An 18,389-nucleotide genomic window follows, 5' to 3' on the forward strand; every position below is an offset into this window, starting at 1 on the left:
CAGATGCCAAATGGTTTGCCAAAGTTCACACTAAGTAATGGCAGAGTGAAAGCAAGAGCCCAGGTCTTCTATTTCTGAGACCAGGGTTAGCTCTACTAGAAGATACTGCCTTCCTCTCAAGCAAAAGAATGGTATGCCCCATCTTTCACTATCTCCCAGTGAAAAAATATCCCAAATACACTTTCACCTCCTTTTTCAGGGAGCTTTTCCCAATAAATACCCTGTTTCCACAGGGAGACTATTCAAATCAGGTAAATTCTGAAACACTCCAAAGTATTTCAGAAAGGTATTTGGAATAGGAAAAAAAAAAATAGTGAGCAAGTAAGATATAAGAAATGCACAATGAAGAAAACAATCTCAGGGAAGCACCAAAGTGAGTGGAAGAAACCCAAAGGAGGGAGACGGGGAGAAGGGAGGGGAAGGAAAAGGTGGGTAGAGAGATTGAGACCCCCCCCCATCACCTCATAATCCATTTCCAGACAAGCAAACATTGGATTTTCAAATCCCACATCTACTCCGACCACATGATACACTAAAGTGTTCGCTTTGTGGGCCTCCAGTGGAGATGAAATGGTAAGCCGGGCTGCAGCATCTCTGTTCAAGATATACACCAATTTCTGTTTCTCAATGGCGCCTGTTGAAGGAGACAAAACATAGAAAAACTCCAGATAATGAAACCAGAGGCTACAGAACAGCTAGATTCACATCACAATTATTTTCTGAAAGATCGTTAATAGCCAGTACTAACTCTACAAGCATATGCATGCTTTAGGATTTTGCTAAAATAGACAAGAGCATAATTTTACCCCCCTCCTTCCTAATAGGGATCTTAATATCCCACTAACTCTTCAAAAATTTTTATGACAAACTAAACAATAATTCATAGAATTGCCAGCTTTATTCTCTGAATTAGATCTAATGATTTTGTGACTGGTCAAAGAAGGTTGCCCTCTGGAAGCCTGATCAGATACACAGAATTTTCTTCAAGATATTTATCAGAGAAGAGACATGAATGTGAATCATCACTTCGGGCTGATGAAAGCAACCATATTCATTGTCTAATAATGTAAAATCTTACAGTGTAGCCTTTTTGCTACACTTAAAGAAATGGAAAAACACCCATTTCCAACTAGATAAGAAGTAGAAAAGGTGTGTTCAAACTTCTCCCATTGTTTTAAAAGGAAAAGCAACTTTAAACATCCAAAATGATCCAAACTTTACCCAGCTGAGTGATTTCTTGGCACACTATCAAGATCACAGCACTGTTATCCTGAACTGAGCTTCTTTAAGAGTCAAAAAGTCAAGAGTAAGTCACTCACTAATCATAACAGCTCGCCCTTTGGGATCCACAGCTAAGAACTGGCCAGGAACAATGCGGCGGCATCCACTCTTGCCAAAGGTTTCTTGGTGAATTTTCTCAAACATATTCTTAGACGGCTGGTATTCCAGAATAACAATCCGACCTGAGTCACTACCAACCACAATGTAGTCTTTTGTGCCACCTGTCAACCTAAAGGCCATGAGTGACCGGATGACACCAAATACTTCCACAGTTAGTAGAGTGTGTACTTTGCCGGTGTTGGGGTCAGGGCGAAGCAGCTCCAAGATCTTTCCCCGGGAAACAACAATTTCCTGTTGTTTGGTTCCTGAAAAACACGAAAAGTAAAGATCATGAACAATCAGAACTAGTAACCTGAATGGATCAAAATTCCACTAAAGGGACTTCCCTGGTGGTCCAGTGGTAAAGAATGTGCCTTACAACACAGGGGACACGAGTTCGATCCCCGGTCAGGGAACTAAGATCCCACACGCTGCAGGGCAACTAAGCCCGCACGCCACAACTACTGAGCTTGCGCGCCTCAACTAGAGAGCCTGCATGCCGCAAGCTACAGAGCCCACGTGCTCTGGAGCCTGTGCACCACAACTACAGAGCCTACGCGCCCTGAAGCCCCCACACCACAACCAGAGAGAAGCTCACGGGCCACAACGAAAGATCCTGCCTGCCGCAACTAAGACCTGCCACAGCCAAAAAAATAAATAAATTTAAAAAAAAAAAAAGCCAAAAAAGATAAATGTAACCGAGCTGGGGGCTTAGTATTTTAAGTTAATTTGTTCTACTTTAAAAGGTACTTTTCCTGGGCTTCCCTGGTGACGCTGTGGTTAAGAATCTGCCTGCCAATGCAGTGCAGGGGACACAGGTTTGAGCCCTTGTCTGGGAAGATCCCACAGGCCACGGAGCAACTAAGCCCGTGCACCACAACTACTGACCCTGCACTCTAGAGCCCACAAGCCACAAGTACTGAGCCCGTGAGCCACAACTACTGAAGCCTACACGCCTAGAGCCCATGCTTCACAACAAGAAAAGCCACCACAATGAGAAGCCCGCGCACCGCTATGAAGAGTAGCCCCTGCTCACCGCAACTAGAGAAAGCCCGCACACAGCAACGAAGACCCAAATGCAGCCAAAAATAAATAAATAAAATAAATTTAAAGGCAAAAAAAAAAAGGTACTTTTCCCAGAATTTAAAACATCTAACAAAAGTGGTATCAAAGAAGAACTTTTCAAAAATGGTCACACAAGTTATTTTTAAACTTCCTTTTTATTTTTCTGAGATTTGCCATCAATCTGCGTAATTCAGAGTTGTCTACAAACGATATTAACATATGTTTTGGGGACTTCCCTGGTGGCGCAGTGGTCAAGCATCTGCCTGCCAATGCAAGGGACACAGGTTCAAGCCCTGGTCCCAGAAGATCCCACATGCCACGGAGCAACTAAGCCCGTGCGCCACAACTACTGAGCCTGCGCTCTAGAGCCTGAGCCTCAGCTACTGAGCCCACGCGCCTAGAGCTCATGCTCCGCAACAAGAGAAGCCACCGCAATGAGAAGCCCGCGCACCACAACGAAAAGTAGCCCCCGCTCGCCGCAACTAGAGAAAGCCCACGCGCAGCAACGAAGACCCAATGCAGCCAAATATAAATAATTTAAAAACAAAACAAAAAAAAAACATATAATGTTTTGCTTCGTAAAATTAAAAATTACCAAAGCCTCTTTCTAGCCCATCTTTAAGGCTATTCTTCTAAAAAATCATATTAACTTTTTGGGCTGTTAGCTGTAATATCTCAAAGACCTTTTAAAGCTACCACCTAATATATGCTGTTTATTTCTAAACTGACTCCTAAAAAGCTCACTTGCTTTTATAACTGCAATCAACACCTCCAAATACGTAACAGTCAACTTGTCCCCATTTCTCCCTGCTATGTAATTCCACCCAGATGAGTTGTCATCACCTTTAAACTAAATGTTTAAAATACCCAAGTTCCTCCTTCCCCAAACACACTCTCTGGTCTCAAGTAACCTGCTATCAACGTTACTGTCATTTTCTCTGCCACCCAGGTTGCAAACTCATATTTTCTCTTTCCTTCTATCCTCACTGCCCTAATACAGATCCTCACTATCTAATGCCTAAATGGCTTCCTATCCTATCTGATATGCCACTCCTACCCACCTCAATCCATTCTCATTTGCTCAATGCCATCACTTATCAGGCCACCTTATTTTCCAAAGGTCCTTTGGAAGATCAAGTACTCCAAAGTGCTTTAGAAACTGTAAAGCATCACATAAATTACAATTTCTCTAATGATTAAAAGATATTTTTCATAATTTGTTTTAGAAAAAAGGTTTGAGATTGAAAAAGCAATTTGAAGCATAAAACTAGTAATATTAAAAATGTTAGGAATTCCCTGGCAGTCAATTGGTTAGTACTCTGCACTTCCACTACAGGGGGCACAGGTTCAATCCCTGATCAGGGAACTAAGACCCCACAAGCCGCGTCATGTGGACAAAAAAATTTTTTTTAAATGTTAAGCTCAGAAAAATAATAATAGAAAAACTTACCAGAGAAGTTGCCATGAATGGCAAAGCTGATGCCAGTGGCTCGCTGCAAGGTCAAGTTGTACAGGAACATGGTAGCAGTAACACTGAGCCACCCACAACTCCACAATCCAGGCCTTGGTTATACCAAGTCAAAGCAAGCTAAGAGTACATAAAAACAGAAAAATATTAGCTGTGCAACTGTTCTTTTAACAGACATTTCTGTATGGGAACTTCTGGCTGAAAATAGCAGAACCAGGAGAGTAAGGCCTATTGAGGAAGAACATACTTATAATTAAGAGTGCCTTCTACATACCAGGCACTATGCTACTATACACTCTGTTTCAACCTCACAAGAAACCTATGAAATACTCAATATTACAGTAATTTTACAGATAAGAAAATTGAGCTAAGAAATTAAATTGTCTGCCTGAGGTCACGTAACAAATAGTATTATCGCTAGGAGCTGGGATCTGTACCATTAAACCAACACTGTCTATTTGACTTTGTCACAGAAACTAAGTAGGTCTACATTTACTTGTATTTGAATAGGCTCTACTTTCACATGGTTCAGAATTCAAAAGCACAGCAAAAAGCTGACTCCATCCATTCCCTAGCCATCCAGTTTTCCTCCCTGGAGGAATCAATTTCACCAAGTTATATTGTGTCCTTCCAGATATTTTCTGTATGTACAAAGAAAAATATATATTAATACTGTCTATTATCCCTTTTTAACTAAAAGTTGGGTACTGTATATCATACACTCACATCATAGTGCAACTGATTTTTTATCACTTTACCTATCTTTTGAGATAGCAACAAACAAAAAGCTTTCTCATTTTTATTTTACAACTACATAGTATTCCATTGAAAGAGTATATCACAACTCATTTAGCCAACACCCTACTGACGAACATTCAGTTTCTTCCCAATCTCTTGCTATTATGAACACTGCTGCAAAGAAAATCTTTCATATATAGGCCATTCATATGTGCATGACTGTATCTCTAAACTGAACTGTCACTTCAGGAGAAAGCCTCCCCAAAGGAGTATACAGTCACAGAAAAGGATTCTTCTCATCAGACAGAACTGAAGACTGCAAACTGATGCACTTCTACCATAAAAGAATTACCAAAACTACACCTATACACAGTTAGTGCTGGAAAATAAACTGAGCTATTTTTCCTCAATTACAAAAAGAAGGGATCTTGAGAAATTCAAAGTGGTCACTGTGTAATTAATGTACGAGTTTGGTTTTGTTAAATGAGAAAAGAAAATTATGAGCCAATGTCCTTATAAATAATAATCATTTGGGGGCTGGGCAAGAGCAGGGTGCCTAAGAGAGGAAAAGATCCTGCAGTCTGGAAACAGGTCCTGAGAGATATACATTCTCCTACTTGAAACCAAGGAACATCAAGGAAACCAAGGAATGTTCTTCTAGGATCACAGGGAAAAAAAGAAAAAGTCTTGAGATGGAACAAGAAGGGAGTGAGAAATGACCTACAAGAAGAAAAATAGAAAAAACATACAGACACAGAGACATAGATACACACACACCCAGAAGGGCTTAGACATTGGGAAATTTCCAGGGAAAGTTGTGCTCAGCTTAAAGTCTGGGTAAAAAATAGGCAGAGAATGTGTTAAAGTTGCTCTCTGAAAAGCAGTGAATGTGATTCTCAGACATGATTTATTCTGTTGCATCTTGCTCTTATTATAAAATTTCAAACATAATTTCAAATCACCAGTTATCAACAACAAAATTTACAATAAAACCCCTACCATGTTGTCAATGTGATCCGTGTTGCAGGACTGATTACGTTAAAAATAAAGAATTTTTTAGAAAACAACAGAGGAAACCACAGGCCACTTCTGAAACCTGGAAAAACTTTACAACATACACTATCCATTACTATCTTTGGAATTCATTTTCCCCAAACCTAGTTGGATCCAGGTTCCCCAAGTATTGTTATCTTGGGTAACGGAGGAAGTTGCAATCTGGAAGCAGACCAGCCAAGAACAATATACCAGGAACCAGTAACGGCCAAAACTTGGTAAATTTTTATTTCCCCCACTTCTATCTCCTGCCGGTGAATACTAGGAAATGAGCCTGTGATTGCTCCCTCCACCCCTTCTCCATGTGCCAAAAGAACATCACCGCATGAGGATCAGAGACGGAAACAAGTCGCCCAAATGCCAAAATACAAATACAAAAGTCTTGACTTCAAACGCTGTTTCCATTATTTACACTTTTAACACCCTCGATCTTTCCACCCTCCCGTGTGTCGTTTACTTTCTCCAGAAGAAGACGTCCCTCCTGCTTGCTCCTTCTCACACCTCCCCCAGCGCCTAAAAGGTACACAGTTTCTAGAAAGCTTATTTTGAGCCAGGCCTGGTGCCCACACTGTGAACGGAAACGGGAGACGATTCCCTAAAGCCGCCCCAAGCATTCCCTTTCCCGTACCTCTCGGGCCTAAGCTGCCTCAGAAACCTCTGCCACAGGCTCGGCCCACCCTCCTACAAGGCCGCTATCCGCCTCCCCGGTCTCGGGGAGGTCGGGGAGCTGTTTCTTTACCCTGCAGCCAGGAGGATGGCGTAGATATCCGACAGATCCTCAGTTTCCTTCAAGCCTTAAACAACCACCAACGCCAAGCCGCCGGCGTCCGCCATTAACTCCTCAGACAGGGACCTTCCGGTTGGCGCGCGACGGAAAAAGGTCCCCAACCAGCGCCTGAAGAATGTATATATAATTTTTTTTTTTACTGCTTCTGTCTTGCTTCCACACAGCATTGAAAATTATTTAAATATACTTTATGACCGTCACTTTTTCCAGGAGAATAGGAAATGAATTGATCTTTTAAAGTAGACTTTAAAAAAAACCCCAAAAATCTACAAATTCATTGGGCACTGCTGTGGGCGGCCCCAAAGACGTGGAGCGCCAACGAGCCGTGGGGGGGGGGGGGGGGTCCTCGCGGGGCCGGAAGCGAGGAATGGGGACCAAGATGGCAGACCACGATTCCGCTCAGAAGCTGTTAGGGTTGCTTCCGCCGCCTGACGGCGTGGGAGGAGGCAGCTGTTCGGGAATCTCCACTGAGCTCATTCGCTCCCTGACCGAGCTGCAGGAGCTGGAAGCTGTGTATCAACGGCTCTGCGGCGAGGAGGTGGGGGACTGAGGTTCTTTTTCCAAGAGGATGCAGGGGCAGTGGGCTTAGGAGCCGTCAGTCTTGGGAAATTCAGGCTGTGGGAAGGTCTCTTCTTGCCGAGGAAACAAAAAAGCACCTACTCGAGAAGCAAGCGTGTAGTTGAGTGTAGTTGGGGCGACCTGACTTCTCTGTTTACTCAGTCTCATGCCCCCAAGCATGTTTTACTCTCATCTAGGGGATCTGCCCCCACTCCCCCGTTGATTTCCCTGGCCCTTAATCTCTAGGTTTCTCCGCGAGAGTGAAGTTAGACTTGAGGGTATACGCCGACTCGCTTGCTTTTCAAAATAAGAGTAAAGGCTCTCTTGCAACGGCTTAGCAATTTTCAAAATTATGAAATCCTTTTACCCCATTATCTCATTTAAGCGAGAAATCATTGCAAATAACCTTGAAGCGTTTTAAGATTTCCTCCTGTGGGGAATGAATTTGGGGGTGTAATTTTAGTGTTTCAGTTAAATGCAGGGCTTTATAGAAGCTTGAGATTTTAAGACTCAGGCACAACTGTTCTAATCTTGGACAAGTCACTTCATCTCTTGTGCCCCTGCGTGGTGTCCAGTGAGGGGCGTGGGCTATATTCTGTCGAAGATTCATTCCTTGCAGGCTGCTTTACTTTTCCGTGCGACTTGATGATGTCAATACAATTTTGAATGCCATTTGGGCTCCTTGCCAGTCAGAAGAAAGATCTAAACTCTAATCTAAAAGTTTAGTAGCTGTTTCCTAAACCAAACTATTATTAAGGTTGAGCACAAAAGGCAATTTCATACTGGAGCAGAGGTGGTCATTGATATCTTGAGAATTTTCAAATATAATATTAACTTATACCAACTCTAGCAGCTTCTAATACGTTTTTCAGCAAGATGTGCTTTATAAAGTTCAGTACTAAGCTTGCATTCAATGAATGGGGGGAAAAAGTAAGTCAGTCTTACAAACAGAACAAACAATATTAGTTTTGTATTTGTATTTGATGACTGTCAAGGGCATGTTTTCCTCTGGATCCTACTGGACTATTTCAGTAGAAACATATAGCTGATACTTCTGTCTTTTGTTGAGCCATACGCGACATGCTATGTTAAGCACTTTATATGTGTTTTCTTGTTTGGCTCACACAACAGTCGTATGGGGTATATATTACTGTCCCTAGTTTACAGATGAAGAAACTCAAGCATAAGAAGGTTACATTAGTTAAGGTAGTGCAATAAATGCTTTGGCTGAGAGAGAATTATATTTATCGCTTCTGGCTACTGACTATACACTAGAAGAGACTTTTTATAACTGCCACTTTAGAAGTTTCATTTGTTTATTTGAGCCTTTATATTTTAAATGCCTTCCTGTGTTAGGCACTATGCTAATGAAATTGAATAAAAGTTTATGTACTCCCTTTGTTGTGTTCATCTCCTAGATGTAATAAGATACGCATAAGGTAATTATTATGTAATATGGTAAGTGCAGAAATGAAGTATTGTTTGTTAAAGTCCTAGAGGAGCTTAGTGAGAAGAAAGAAGACATTTGAAATGGGATTTACCCTTCAGCCAAGTGGTTGGATTAGATAACTCTTAAGGTTCCTTCTGATCATGCTAATGACACGTTGTTTCTCTGTGTTTCAGAAAGTGGTGGAGAGAGAGCTGGATGCTCTTTTAGAGCAGCAAAACACCATTGAAAGTAAAATGGTCACTCTCCACCGGATGGGGTGAGTCTTCATCTCAGCAAGACCTATTGTTAATTCCATTAGGGTCCACTGGATAAGTTATTATTTTTCCTAACATTCTGTTATACAATGCAAGTTGAGTTTGAATTGAAAAGGAGCATTACCTCCAGGTAAAGTGTTTACCTAAGGGTATAGTTAAGCTGTTCTCAAAGTGTCCTTGGACCAGCAAGTATCAACATTTGGAAACTTGTTAGAAAAGCAAATTTTGGGACCTCACCCCAAACCTATTATACCAGAAACTCTGGGGGTGGGGCCCTAGACTCTCCAGCTTAATGTGCATACCAGGTGGTTCTGACATATGGCTCAAGTTTGAGAACCCCTGTTTTTACATATTTTGTATATTTTCTAGTCATAAAAATTGCTCTTTGATTTCATCATCCTCTTAGATTGTTGATTAGTGCATTTTATGCTCACTTAACACTTGGGGGAATCTAAATAGTTTCTTTGGCAGTACTTATTTAGGGGTGTCTTTAGTAGTTATTAAAATTAATTTATTATTAAGTATAGGCCTGAGTTTTCACTAAAACACTCGAGAAAAAGCTGTGAATAGAATGAACAGAGCTAAGAGTTGTAGGGAGGTACAAAAAAAGTAGAAGACGTAGTCTCCATCTGCAAAAAAAATTTTTCCATTTCTTCTACTGTCTACTCCTATGGATATGTGTGCTGACAATGTGTGTCTCCAGTCCCAACCTGCAGTTGATTGAAGGAGATGCAAAGCAGCTAGCTGGAATGATCACCTTTACCTGCAACCTAGCTGAGAATGTGTCCAGCAAAGTCCGTCAGCTTGACCTGGCCAAGGTAATCCCGTTGAGCTTTTGATATTTGAGTTAGTAGAGGGCAGTAGAGAAGCTACCACGTTAGAAATTAGAGTAGCACCATCCAATAGAAACCTAATGCAGGATACCAAAACCAGACGAAGGTCTCACAAAAAAACTCCAGACCAATAGCTGTTATGAATATAAGCATACAAATCCTCAAAAACACTAGCAAATCAAATCCAGCAACGTATATTAAAAAAAAAGACTATACTGTGACCAAGTGGGATTTATCCCAGGCATGCAAGGTTGGTTTAGCCTCTGAAAATCAATGAATGTAACATATCATATCAATAGAATAAAGGACAAAAACCATAAGATCGGGCTTCCCTGGTGGCACAGAGGTTAAGAATCCGCCTGCCAATGCAGGGGACACGGGTTCGAGCCCTAGTCCAGGAAGATCCCTTAGTTGCCGTGGAGCAACTAAGCCCACGTGCCACAACTACTGAGCCCGCGTGCCTAGAGCCCATGCCCCGTAACAAGAGAAGCCACTGCAATGAGAAGCCTGTGCACCACGATGAAGAGTAACCCCTGCTCGCCTCAAGTAGAGAAAAGCCCGCGCGCAGCAACAGACACCCAGTGCAGCCAAAAAAAAAAATAGGTAAAATTAAAAAAAAAAAAAACCATATGATCATCTCATAGACTCAAAAAAAGTATTTGACAAAATCCAGCACCCCTTTTGATAAAAATACTCAACAGACTTGGAACAGAAGAGACTTCCTCAACCTGATAAGCGTCTGTGAAAATCCCAATGCTAATATAGACTAGGTGCTTCCCCCCCAAGTTCAGGAACAAAACAAGGATGTTAGCTCTTGCTGCTACTCTTTAACATTGTACTGGAGGTGCAGTACAGGTTAACATTGTACAGCGCAGTTAGGTAAGAAAATGAAATAAAAGTCATTCAGATTGGAAAAGAAATCTAATATGAACCCCACATGTGATGAAAAATTTCCCAGTGACCGTTTTTAAAAAGCAAAACAGAAATGGGTGAATGTAATTTTAACAATTTAAAAATAACATTTGTTTAACCCATTATATCGGAAATTACTATGAAACGGTATCAGTGAGATATTTTACCTTATTTTGTGCCAAGTCTTTGAAATCCATTATGTATTTTACTCGTATACATCTTCACTTGGACTGGTCACATCTCTTGTCTTTTTTTTTATTTTTTTAAGATACAGTTTATTGCCACATTTATACCTCTTTTTTTTTTAAGTTTTTATTTTTATTTTATTTTTTTTGGCTGTGCCACACAGCTTGTGGGATCTTAGTTCCCAACCGGCAATTAAACCTGGACCACAGCAGTGAAAGCGCCAAATCCTAACCACTAGACCACCAGGATATTCCCCACGGACTAGTCACATTTCAAGCACTCATTAGCCACAGGTGGTTCGTAGCTGCTGTATTGAACACAAGCACAGGATCTGGGTTCTTGAACAAGTCAGTCCCAGCCTCAGATTGCCCCTGTGAAATAGCATAACAATTCCCTATCTATTTGTTCAGATTCTGCCAAAATAATTTACCATGAAACGTTATAGCCACACAGCTACCAACTCACATATTAAAGTTTTCTTAAATGTCTTGCTTCTTTAAAACAAAAATACTGGACTTCTCTGGTGGTGCAGTGGTTAAAAATCCATCTGCCAGGGCTTCCCTGGTGGCGCAGTGGTTAAGAATCCGCCTGCCAATGCAGGGGACGTGAGTTCGAGCCCTGGTCCTGGAAAATCCCACATGTCACAGAGCAAGTTAAGCCTGTGCGCCACAACTACTGAACCTGCGCTCTAGAGCCCACGAGCCACAACAACTGAAGTCCACGTGCCACAACTACTGAAGCCTGCGCGCCTAGAGCCTGTGCTCTGCAACAAGAGAAGCCACTGCAATGAGAAGCCTGCGCACTGCAACAAAGAGTAGCCCCTGCTCGCCACAACCAGAGAAAGCCCACACACAGCAACGAAGACCCAACGCAGCCAAAAATAAATAAAATAAAATAAATTTAAAAAAATGAATACACCTGCCAATACAGGGGACACGGGTTCGACCCCTGGTCTGGGAAGATCCCACATGCCGCAGAGCAACTAAGCCCGTGCGCCACAACTACTGAGCCTGCACTCTATAGAGCCCGCGAGCCACAGCTACTGAGCCCATGTGCCGCAACTACTGAGCCCGTGCTCTAGACCCTGTGAACCCTAGAGCCCCCCACCCCCGCTCACTGCAACTAGAGAAAGCCTGCATGCAGCAACGAAGACCCAATGCAGCCAAAAAAAACACAAAAAACAAAAAACATTGTAAGGACGTTGTAAATCAACTATACTCCAATAAAAATTTTACAAAAAGAATGAAATACTGATAAAGATAATATATAAAAAGTAAATAAAAATACTTTTCATGTATTTTGCATATTTTATTACCTGGTTTACAATATCATGTCCCCAAAATGTCAAATACATTTTGATTGTGTTATAAATTAAACAGTATAAGCCAAATATAAATATGGATTATTCCCGTTCCTACTTCCATTAAAATAAGTGACCTGGTCAATCAAGTAAATAAAATTGTGTGATATCCATCAGTAGCATTGACCATCGTCAACAAGTTTTGTGAGTGGTAGTGGTGGTGCTTTTTAGTTTACCAGTGAAAGCTGAAAAGGACGTCTGGTTAATCACATTCAGCCCCTGAAACTCTCTACCTTCTGGAGAGAGATTTTTGAAAGAATAGGACATTGTTTCTAACCACCAGGTCTTTTTGCAGAATCGCCTCTATCAGGCCATTCAGAGAGCTGATGACATCTTGGACCTGAAGTTCTGCATGGATGGAGTTCAGACTGCTTTGAGAAATGAAGATTATGAGCAGGCTGCAGCCCACATTCATCGCTACTTGTGCTTGGACAAGTCAGTCATCGAGCTCAGCCGACAGGGCAAAGAAGGTTGGCATCCCAAACTGTTGATTTGTAGTTTAGTTACAAGCGTCTGTAATCTAGTTTAAACATCTGTAATTTCTAGTTTAGGTACAAGCATCTGTAATCTGAACTAGGCAGTCTCAACCAGCAAAAGGACATCTGTTAGGAAATTTCTTTGTCTGGTACTAGACCCTGTATAGGTCCTAGACCATCACGAGGCAGAGGTTGTTATTCCTACTTTACGGAAAAGAAAACTGAATCCAGACCTACTACCCGTGGGTTCTTTACACTTGACCATGTTGCCTGCTTATAAAATTTAAATTAGGGACTTCCCTGGTGGTCCAGTGGATAAGACTGCATGCTCCCAATACAGGGGGCCCGGGGTTGATCCCTGGTCAGGGAACTAGATCCCGCATGCCACAACTAAGACCCAGTGCAGCCAAATAAATAAATACATATATTTTTTAATTTAAAATTAAATTTTTAGCTTGGTATTCTGGGCCTTCTATGATCTCAACCCACTCTGTCTTTCTAGCCTTATTTCATGCCATTCAGTTATGCGTCCATCCATTGTGCACACATTTATTGAGCTCCTCTATATACCAGGATATGTACTATCTGCAATACTCTGCATCTTTCTGTTTCTAATCCTTTGCTCATTTCATTCCCCTTGCCTGGAATGTATGTTCCCCCTGCTCAGGTATCAAAATCCTGCCCGTCTTTGAGAGATGGAATATCATCTCTAGGAAGCCTTTTCTGATTACTTCAACCAGATATGTGACTGTGGCACCTTTCTTATGACACTTACCATACACTGAATTTTATTACAGTTATCTGCACACAAATCTTATTTTGTTTAGTTGATTGTAATTTCTCTGACAATAGGATCATGGCTGATTCATCTCTTTTTTTTTTTTTTGCGGTACACGGGCCTCTCACTGTTGTGGCCTCTCCCATTGCGGACCACAGGCTCCAGACGCGCAGGCTCAGTGGCCATGGCTCACGGGCCCAGCCGCTCCGCGGCATATGGGATCCTCCCAGACCGGGACACGAACCCATGTCCCCTGCATCGGCAGGTGGACTCTCAACCACTGCGCCACCAGGGAAGCCCTTCTCTTTTTTTATTTTTTTATTTTTTTAATTTTTTTTATCTTTTGCGATACGCGGGCTTCTCACTGTTGTGGCCTCTCCCGTTGCGGAGCACAGGCTCCGGACGCGCAGGCTCAGCGGCCATGGCTCATGGGCCTAGCCACTCCATGGCATGTGGGATCTTCCTGGACCGGGGCACGAACCCGTGTACCCTGCATCGGCAGGTGGACTCTCAACCACTGCGCCACCAGGGAAGCCCAGGAAGCCCTTCTCTTAATCATCCATATTGTTAGTACAGCATCTTACACACACTAAGTGCTCATTACATATTTTTGGAATGTGTAGACCAGGTGGCATATACCTGACATAGTACCATTCTTTACCTTAATTCTCATTTTCTCCCCATTGTGCAGGCAGCATGATTGATGCCAACCTGAAATTGCTGCAGGAAGCTGAGCAGCGTCTCAAAGCCATTGTCACAGAGAAGTTTGCCATTGCCACTAAGGAAGGGGATCTGCCCCAGGTGGAGCGCTTCTTCAAGATCTTCCCACTGCTGGGTTTACATGAGGAGGGACTAAGCAAGTTCTCAGAATACCTTTGTAAGCAGGTATGACTCCTGATTGCTTGGCAGGATAATGTACAGTTCTCTACCTGCAGATTGGGGCACTGGGTGGATACATTTTCTGTGGATACTTTTTTACCTCTGGATTTGACTCCCCTTTTCTGCTGTATCCTGGCAGGACTGGATGCATACATTCATTCAACACTTACCTATTTCCAGTCTACTGTGTATCAGGCATGGTCTGGACATCTGCTGCTGTACATTTATTTCCAACAGACCAAGTGAAAGTATAGAAAAATTAAAATGCAGACTCTGACAAGCTGAATCACCCTTTCCAGGCTGTCAACCAGGGACTGGCTTCTTTTAAGAGCATTCAGAGAAGTTGGTTAGTGGTTTTAAGACTTCATAACCAAGCTTGAGTCTCAAAATAAGACTTGGTGGTGAGGGGGGAACCCAGGCTTACGTCTCAAAAATTGAGATTAAAACTGAAAAAGAAACAGGCTTCAGTTAGTCTCAGCTCACCTCCGCCCAGCCCATCCTTAGATGGAGAGAAGCAAACATCAGTAGGCATATGCGCACAGGGTTGTTGTTATTTAACTATATGTCACAGTGCATCCTGTCCTCACCCCCTCGATTCTATATAATGGAACATTATTTTACCATTAAGAAAAATGAGACAGTTCCATATGTGCTGACACATTTTACTCTCTAACATGTGGTTGGTTAAGTTAAATAACTGTATGTTATCATTCATGTTTAAAATGAAAGGAGTGGCAGTAAAAATGTATGCTTATATAAACATAGGATATTTTTGGAATGGTTAAGTGGTCGCCTCTCAAGAGGAGACTTAGGAGACCAAGAGACATAGGTAAGATGAAGAACTACTTTTCACCAGACACTCCTTTGTTTCTTTTGAATGTTTAAGTATGTTTTACCCATTCTAAAAATTAATTAACTAAAAATAAAATATAACTGCTTTATGGGACTTTTTCTTTTTAAATTTATTTTTGGCTACGTTGGGTCTTCATTGCTGCACACGGGCTTTCCCTAGTTGTGGCGAGTGGGAGCTACTCTTCATTGCGGTGTGCAGGCTTCTCATTGTGGTGGCTTCTTTTGCTGCAGAGCATGGGCTCTAGGTGCGCAGGCTTCAGTAGTTGTGGCACGTGGGCTCAGTAGTTGTGGCTCATGGGCCCTAGAGCGCAAGCTCAGTAGTTGTGGCACAAGGGCCTAGTTGCTCCGCAGCACGTGGGATCTGCACCACCAGGGAAGTCCCTTTGGTACTCTTATATCACTATTTTTTTTTTTTAATCAGTACTTTGCCATCTGAAACCTGGAAATGGTTTCTACTGTTAATCCCTTAAAAATCCCTTCCAAGTACCCAGATTCCTTCCCCTGCTCAACGAAGCACCATTAATAATAACTTTGAGTTATACTTTGAAACAATTATTGAAACTTGGGACTCTCTCCCCAGTTTAATGACTGTAGATGTTATCAAAGAAAAGGAAAGCTTTATTTATACCTCTGAATGGAAGAAGAGTTAACTGTGTTAAGTTCTTTGTCTTCCCTGAGGCCTGGACAACCCAGAGCCCCCAAGGGATGTTCCTGTGTGCTGCCTAGGCTTTCAAGCATCAAGAGAAAAAGAAAGCCAATGGGAGGTCTTTTTGGAAAACTGAAGCTAGCCTTTGGTCTAAGAAATATATGTGGAGACTTCCTGGGTGGCGCAGTGGTTAAGTATCCGCCTGCCAATGCAGGGAACACGGGTTCCATCCCTGGTCTGGGAAGATCCCACATGCCGCAGGGCAATTAAGCCCGTGCGCCACAACTACTGAGCCTGCACTCTAGAGCCCACGAGCCACAACTACTGAAGCCTGCATGCTCTAAAACCTGCGTGCCGCAACTACTGAAGCCCATGCACCTAGAGCCCATGCTCCTCAACAAGAGAAGCCACCACAATGAGAAGCCCGCACAATGCAACGAAGAGTAGCCCCCACTCGCCGCAACTAGAAAAAGCCTGCACATAGCAGCAAAGACCCAACACAGACAAAAATAAAATTAAAAAAAAAAAGTTGAAAAAATAACTTTAGCATTCTCTTATGCGTATATGTGCATATATATGTTCAAAACAGAAATATGAGCAGTTAACCTTTAAAAAAAAAATGTGTGGATTTTCTACTTTTTCAGGTGGCCAGTAAAGCTGAGGAGAATCTACTGTTGGTTCTAGGGACAGACATGAGTGATCGAAGAGCTGCAGTCATCTTTGCAGATACACTCACTCTTCTGTTTGAAGGCAAGCCCTTTTTCCACTCTCGGGAGACTGGAGACACTTATAACACCTGCATCACTAGCTTTTCTTTTCTCCTCGCTAGCCTGATGCCTTTAATTTAATCCTGTGGTTTGCTATGTGTTGACTTATTGGAGAATTAACTTCCCAATTCAGTACCTGATTAGCAAAGATTAGTTAGCGTCTCTCAGATGTTTTGATTCTCCCTAGTCCTCGAGACCCAAACTCTAAGAGTGAATTTAACCCCAAAATAAATGACTGGGAAAAGTGATGCTTATTTCCAAAGATGCTCCTGTAGAAACTATTAGTATATTTTATCAAATGCCTGCTGGTTTACTAAGCACTGTGCATATTTAATAGACAGATTTGCTTAGCAACTCCTGGCACTGACGAGTACAATTTGTGTTCATTTTGGGAAGTAAAACAGCCAAAAAGGGTTGAATTAGACCCCAGGTCAGTCCTGGATGGAAGAAAGGAGTTTATCTTGTGGGAAGAATATTTGGAATACAACCCTGTCACTTTTTCCCTTCTAGGGATTGCCCGAATTGTAGAGACCCATCAACCAATAGTGGAAACCTATTATGGCCCAGGGAGACTTTATACCCTGATAAAATATCTGCAGGTGGAATGTGACAGACAGGTGGAGAAGGTGGTAGACAAATTCATCAAGCAGAGGGACTACCACCAGCAGGTGAGCAGGGGAGGCTTATAGGTGGTTTAGTAGCAGCATTAGCGAGCAACACTGAATAGAATAAATTAGGGAGGGGAGTGAAAAAAGGTGCAGCTAGGAGAAAAATGGCAAATGCAGACTGGCCTGCTTCTTGCCTCTCACCAGCTACTTTGGACTTGAGGTGTTGTCAAGTTAATGATGGCCTCAGTGCATGACTGAGAAGGAAATAGAAAGGGCTTCCTAAAAGGAACACAACAGAAACGTTAGACCACTTCTCTATCACAAAATGTACAAGAGTGCCTTCTAGTGATTTAATGGAATTTTACTTCTTAAGGTCCTATTCAGTGTTAAGTAATTTGTCTTAGATTTCTCCTTCATTCCTTAAGTGCTAAAGGTGTAACATTTGCTTTTTTAGAACTTTGTTTCTCCATTCCTTTGAGCAGATAAAGTAGGAGTAGGACTTAGAAATAGGAGTAGCCCCATACAATTTTGTTTCTAGAACTCTGGGAGACTCTAGACAGTAGTCCATTGGAACAGCACTAGCATCACTTTTAAGTGCGATAACAGAGGTGAATGTTAGCGTTATAAATCACAAGGAAGTCTTTGGCTCCTCATCCTGAGAGCCTACTTTTGGCTTGTCTGTTAAACAAACTAAACCTAAACATACTTATGCCAGAAGTTTGGAGTGACCAGCGAGGGGCAGAAAGAAGGAGGGAGGGGAAGAGCATTCTCATTTCTGTGTTATATTGCAGTTCCGGCATGTCCAGAGCAACTTGATGAGAAACTCTACATCAGAAAAAATAGAACCAAGGTAATGCGCTTTTCTTCAGCCCATAGGAGTTTGAATTGGTAATCAAGTATCATTCAGAGACTGCTCTCTTACAATGTAGTTTATGTTTTAAAAATACTTTATCTATGACTTTTTAAAATTTTTTTGCGGTATACGGGCCTCTCACTGCTGTGGCCTCTCCCGTTGCGGAGCACAGGCTCCGGATGCACAGTCTCAGCGGCCATGGCTCACGGGCCCAGCCGCTCTGCAGCATGTGGATCTTCCTGGACCGAGGCGCGAATCCGTGTCCCCTGCATCGGCAGGCGGACTCTCAACCACTGCGCCACCAGGGAAGCCCTATGACTCTTTTTTTAAATGGAATATAGCATACAAACAAAAGCATATGTATAACATATTTGTGTTTTGTAAAGAATGCTAGATCATTACCAATACTTTTGAACTCCCCAAAGTGACTCTCCTCCCCCAAAAGTAACTACTATCCTAAAATTTTTAACTTTTACTTTTTTCTAA

General features: G+C 42.2%; 2 protein-coding genes and 1 non-coding gene across 6 annotated transcripts in view; 1 reads left to right on the top strand and 2 right to left on the bottom strand.

The window, feature by feature from the left end:
* Window positions 1-6,586, bottom strand: part of SF3B3 (splicing factor 3b subunit 3) — a 46,816-nt gene extending 40,230 nt beyond the window's left edge. Inside the window, exons 1-4 of one of the 2 annotated variants that reach the window (XM_030863374.2) lie at window positions 6,444-6,586; window positions 3,896-4,033; window positions 1,320-1,646; window positions 462-634 (exon numbers count right to left, since the gene is read on the bottom strand). In XM_030863374.2, coding sequence (XP_030719234.1) covers window positions 462-634; window positions 1,320-1,646; window positions 3,896-3,965 — 570 coding nt within the window. In that variant the 5' untranslated portion in view covers window positions 3,966-4,033; window positions 6,444-6,586. Of the gene's footprint in view, window positions 1-461; window positions 635-1,319; window positions 1,647-3,895; window positions 4,034-6,332 lie in introns of both variants that reach the window. The other variant, XM_030863375.2, reaches the window with a different exon arrangement.
* LOC115857064 (small nucleolar RNA SNORD111) lies at window positions 956-1,035 on the bottom strand. Its single transcript, XR_004041108.1, has one exon. It is a non-coding gene; the product is annotated as a small nucleolar RNA SNORD111 (small nucleolar RNA).
* Window positions 6,587-6,853: 267 nt separating the features above from the next.
* COG4 (component of oligomeric golgi complex 4) overlaps window positions 6,854-18,389 on the top strand; it is a 30,098-nt gene continuing 18,562 nt past the window's right edge. For all 3 annotated transcript variants that reach the window (XM_030863394.3, XM_060288337.2, XM_030863393.3), the window contains exons 1-8: window positions 6,854-7,029; window positions 8,673-8,755; window positions 9,457-9,571; window positions 12,340-12,514; window positions 13,990-14,183; window positions 16,320-16,425; window positions 16,953-17,110; window positions 17,842-17,900. In XM_030863394.3, coding sequence (XP_030719254.1) covers window positions 6,859-7,029; window positions 8,673-8,755; window positions 9,457-9,571; window positions 12,340-12,514; window positions 13,990-14,183; window positions 16,320-16,425; window positions 16,953-17,110; window positions 17,842-17,900 — 1,061 coding nt within the window. In that variant the 5' untranslated portion in view covers window positions 6,854-6,858. The remainder of the gene's footprint in view (window positions 7,030-8,672; window positions 8,756-9,456; window positions 9,572-12,339; window positions 12,515-13,989; window positions 14,184-16,319; window positions 16,426-16,952; window positions 17,111-17,841; window positions 17,901-18,389) is intronic.

The sequence above is a fragment of the Globicephala melas genome, chromosome 19, assembly GCF_963455315.2.
Source record: "Globicephala melas chromosome 19, mGloMel1.2, whole genome shotgun sequence".
NCBI lineage: Eukaryota > Metazoa > Chordata > Mammalia > Artiodactyla > Delphinidae > Globicephala > Globicephala melas.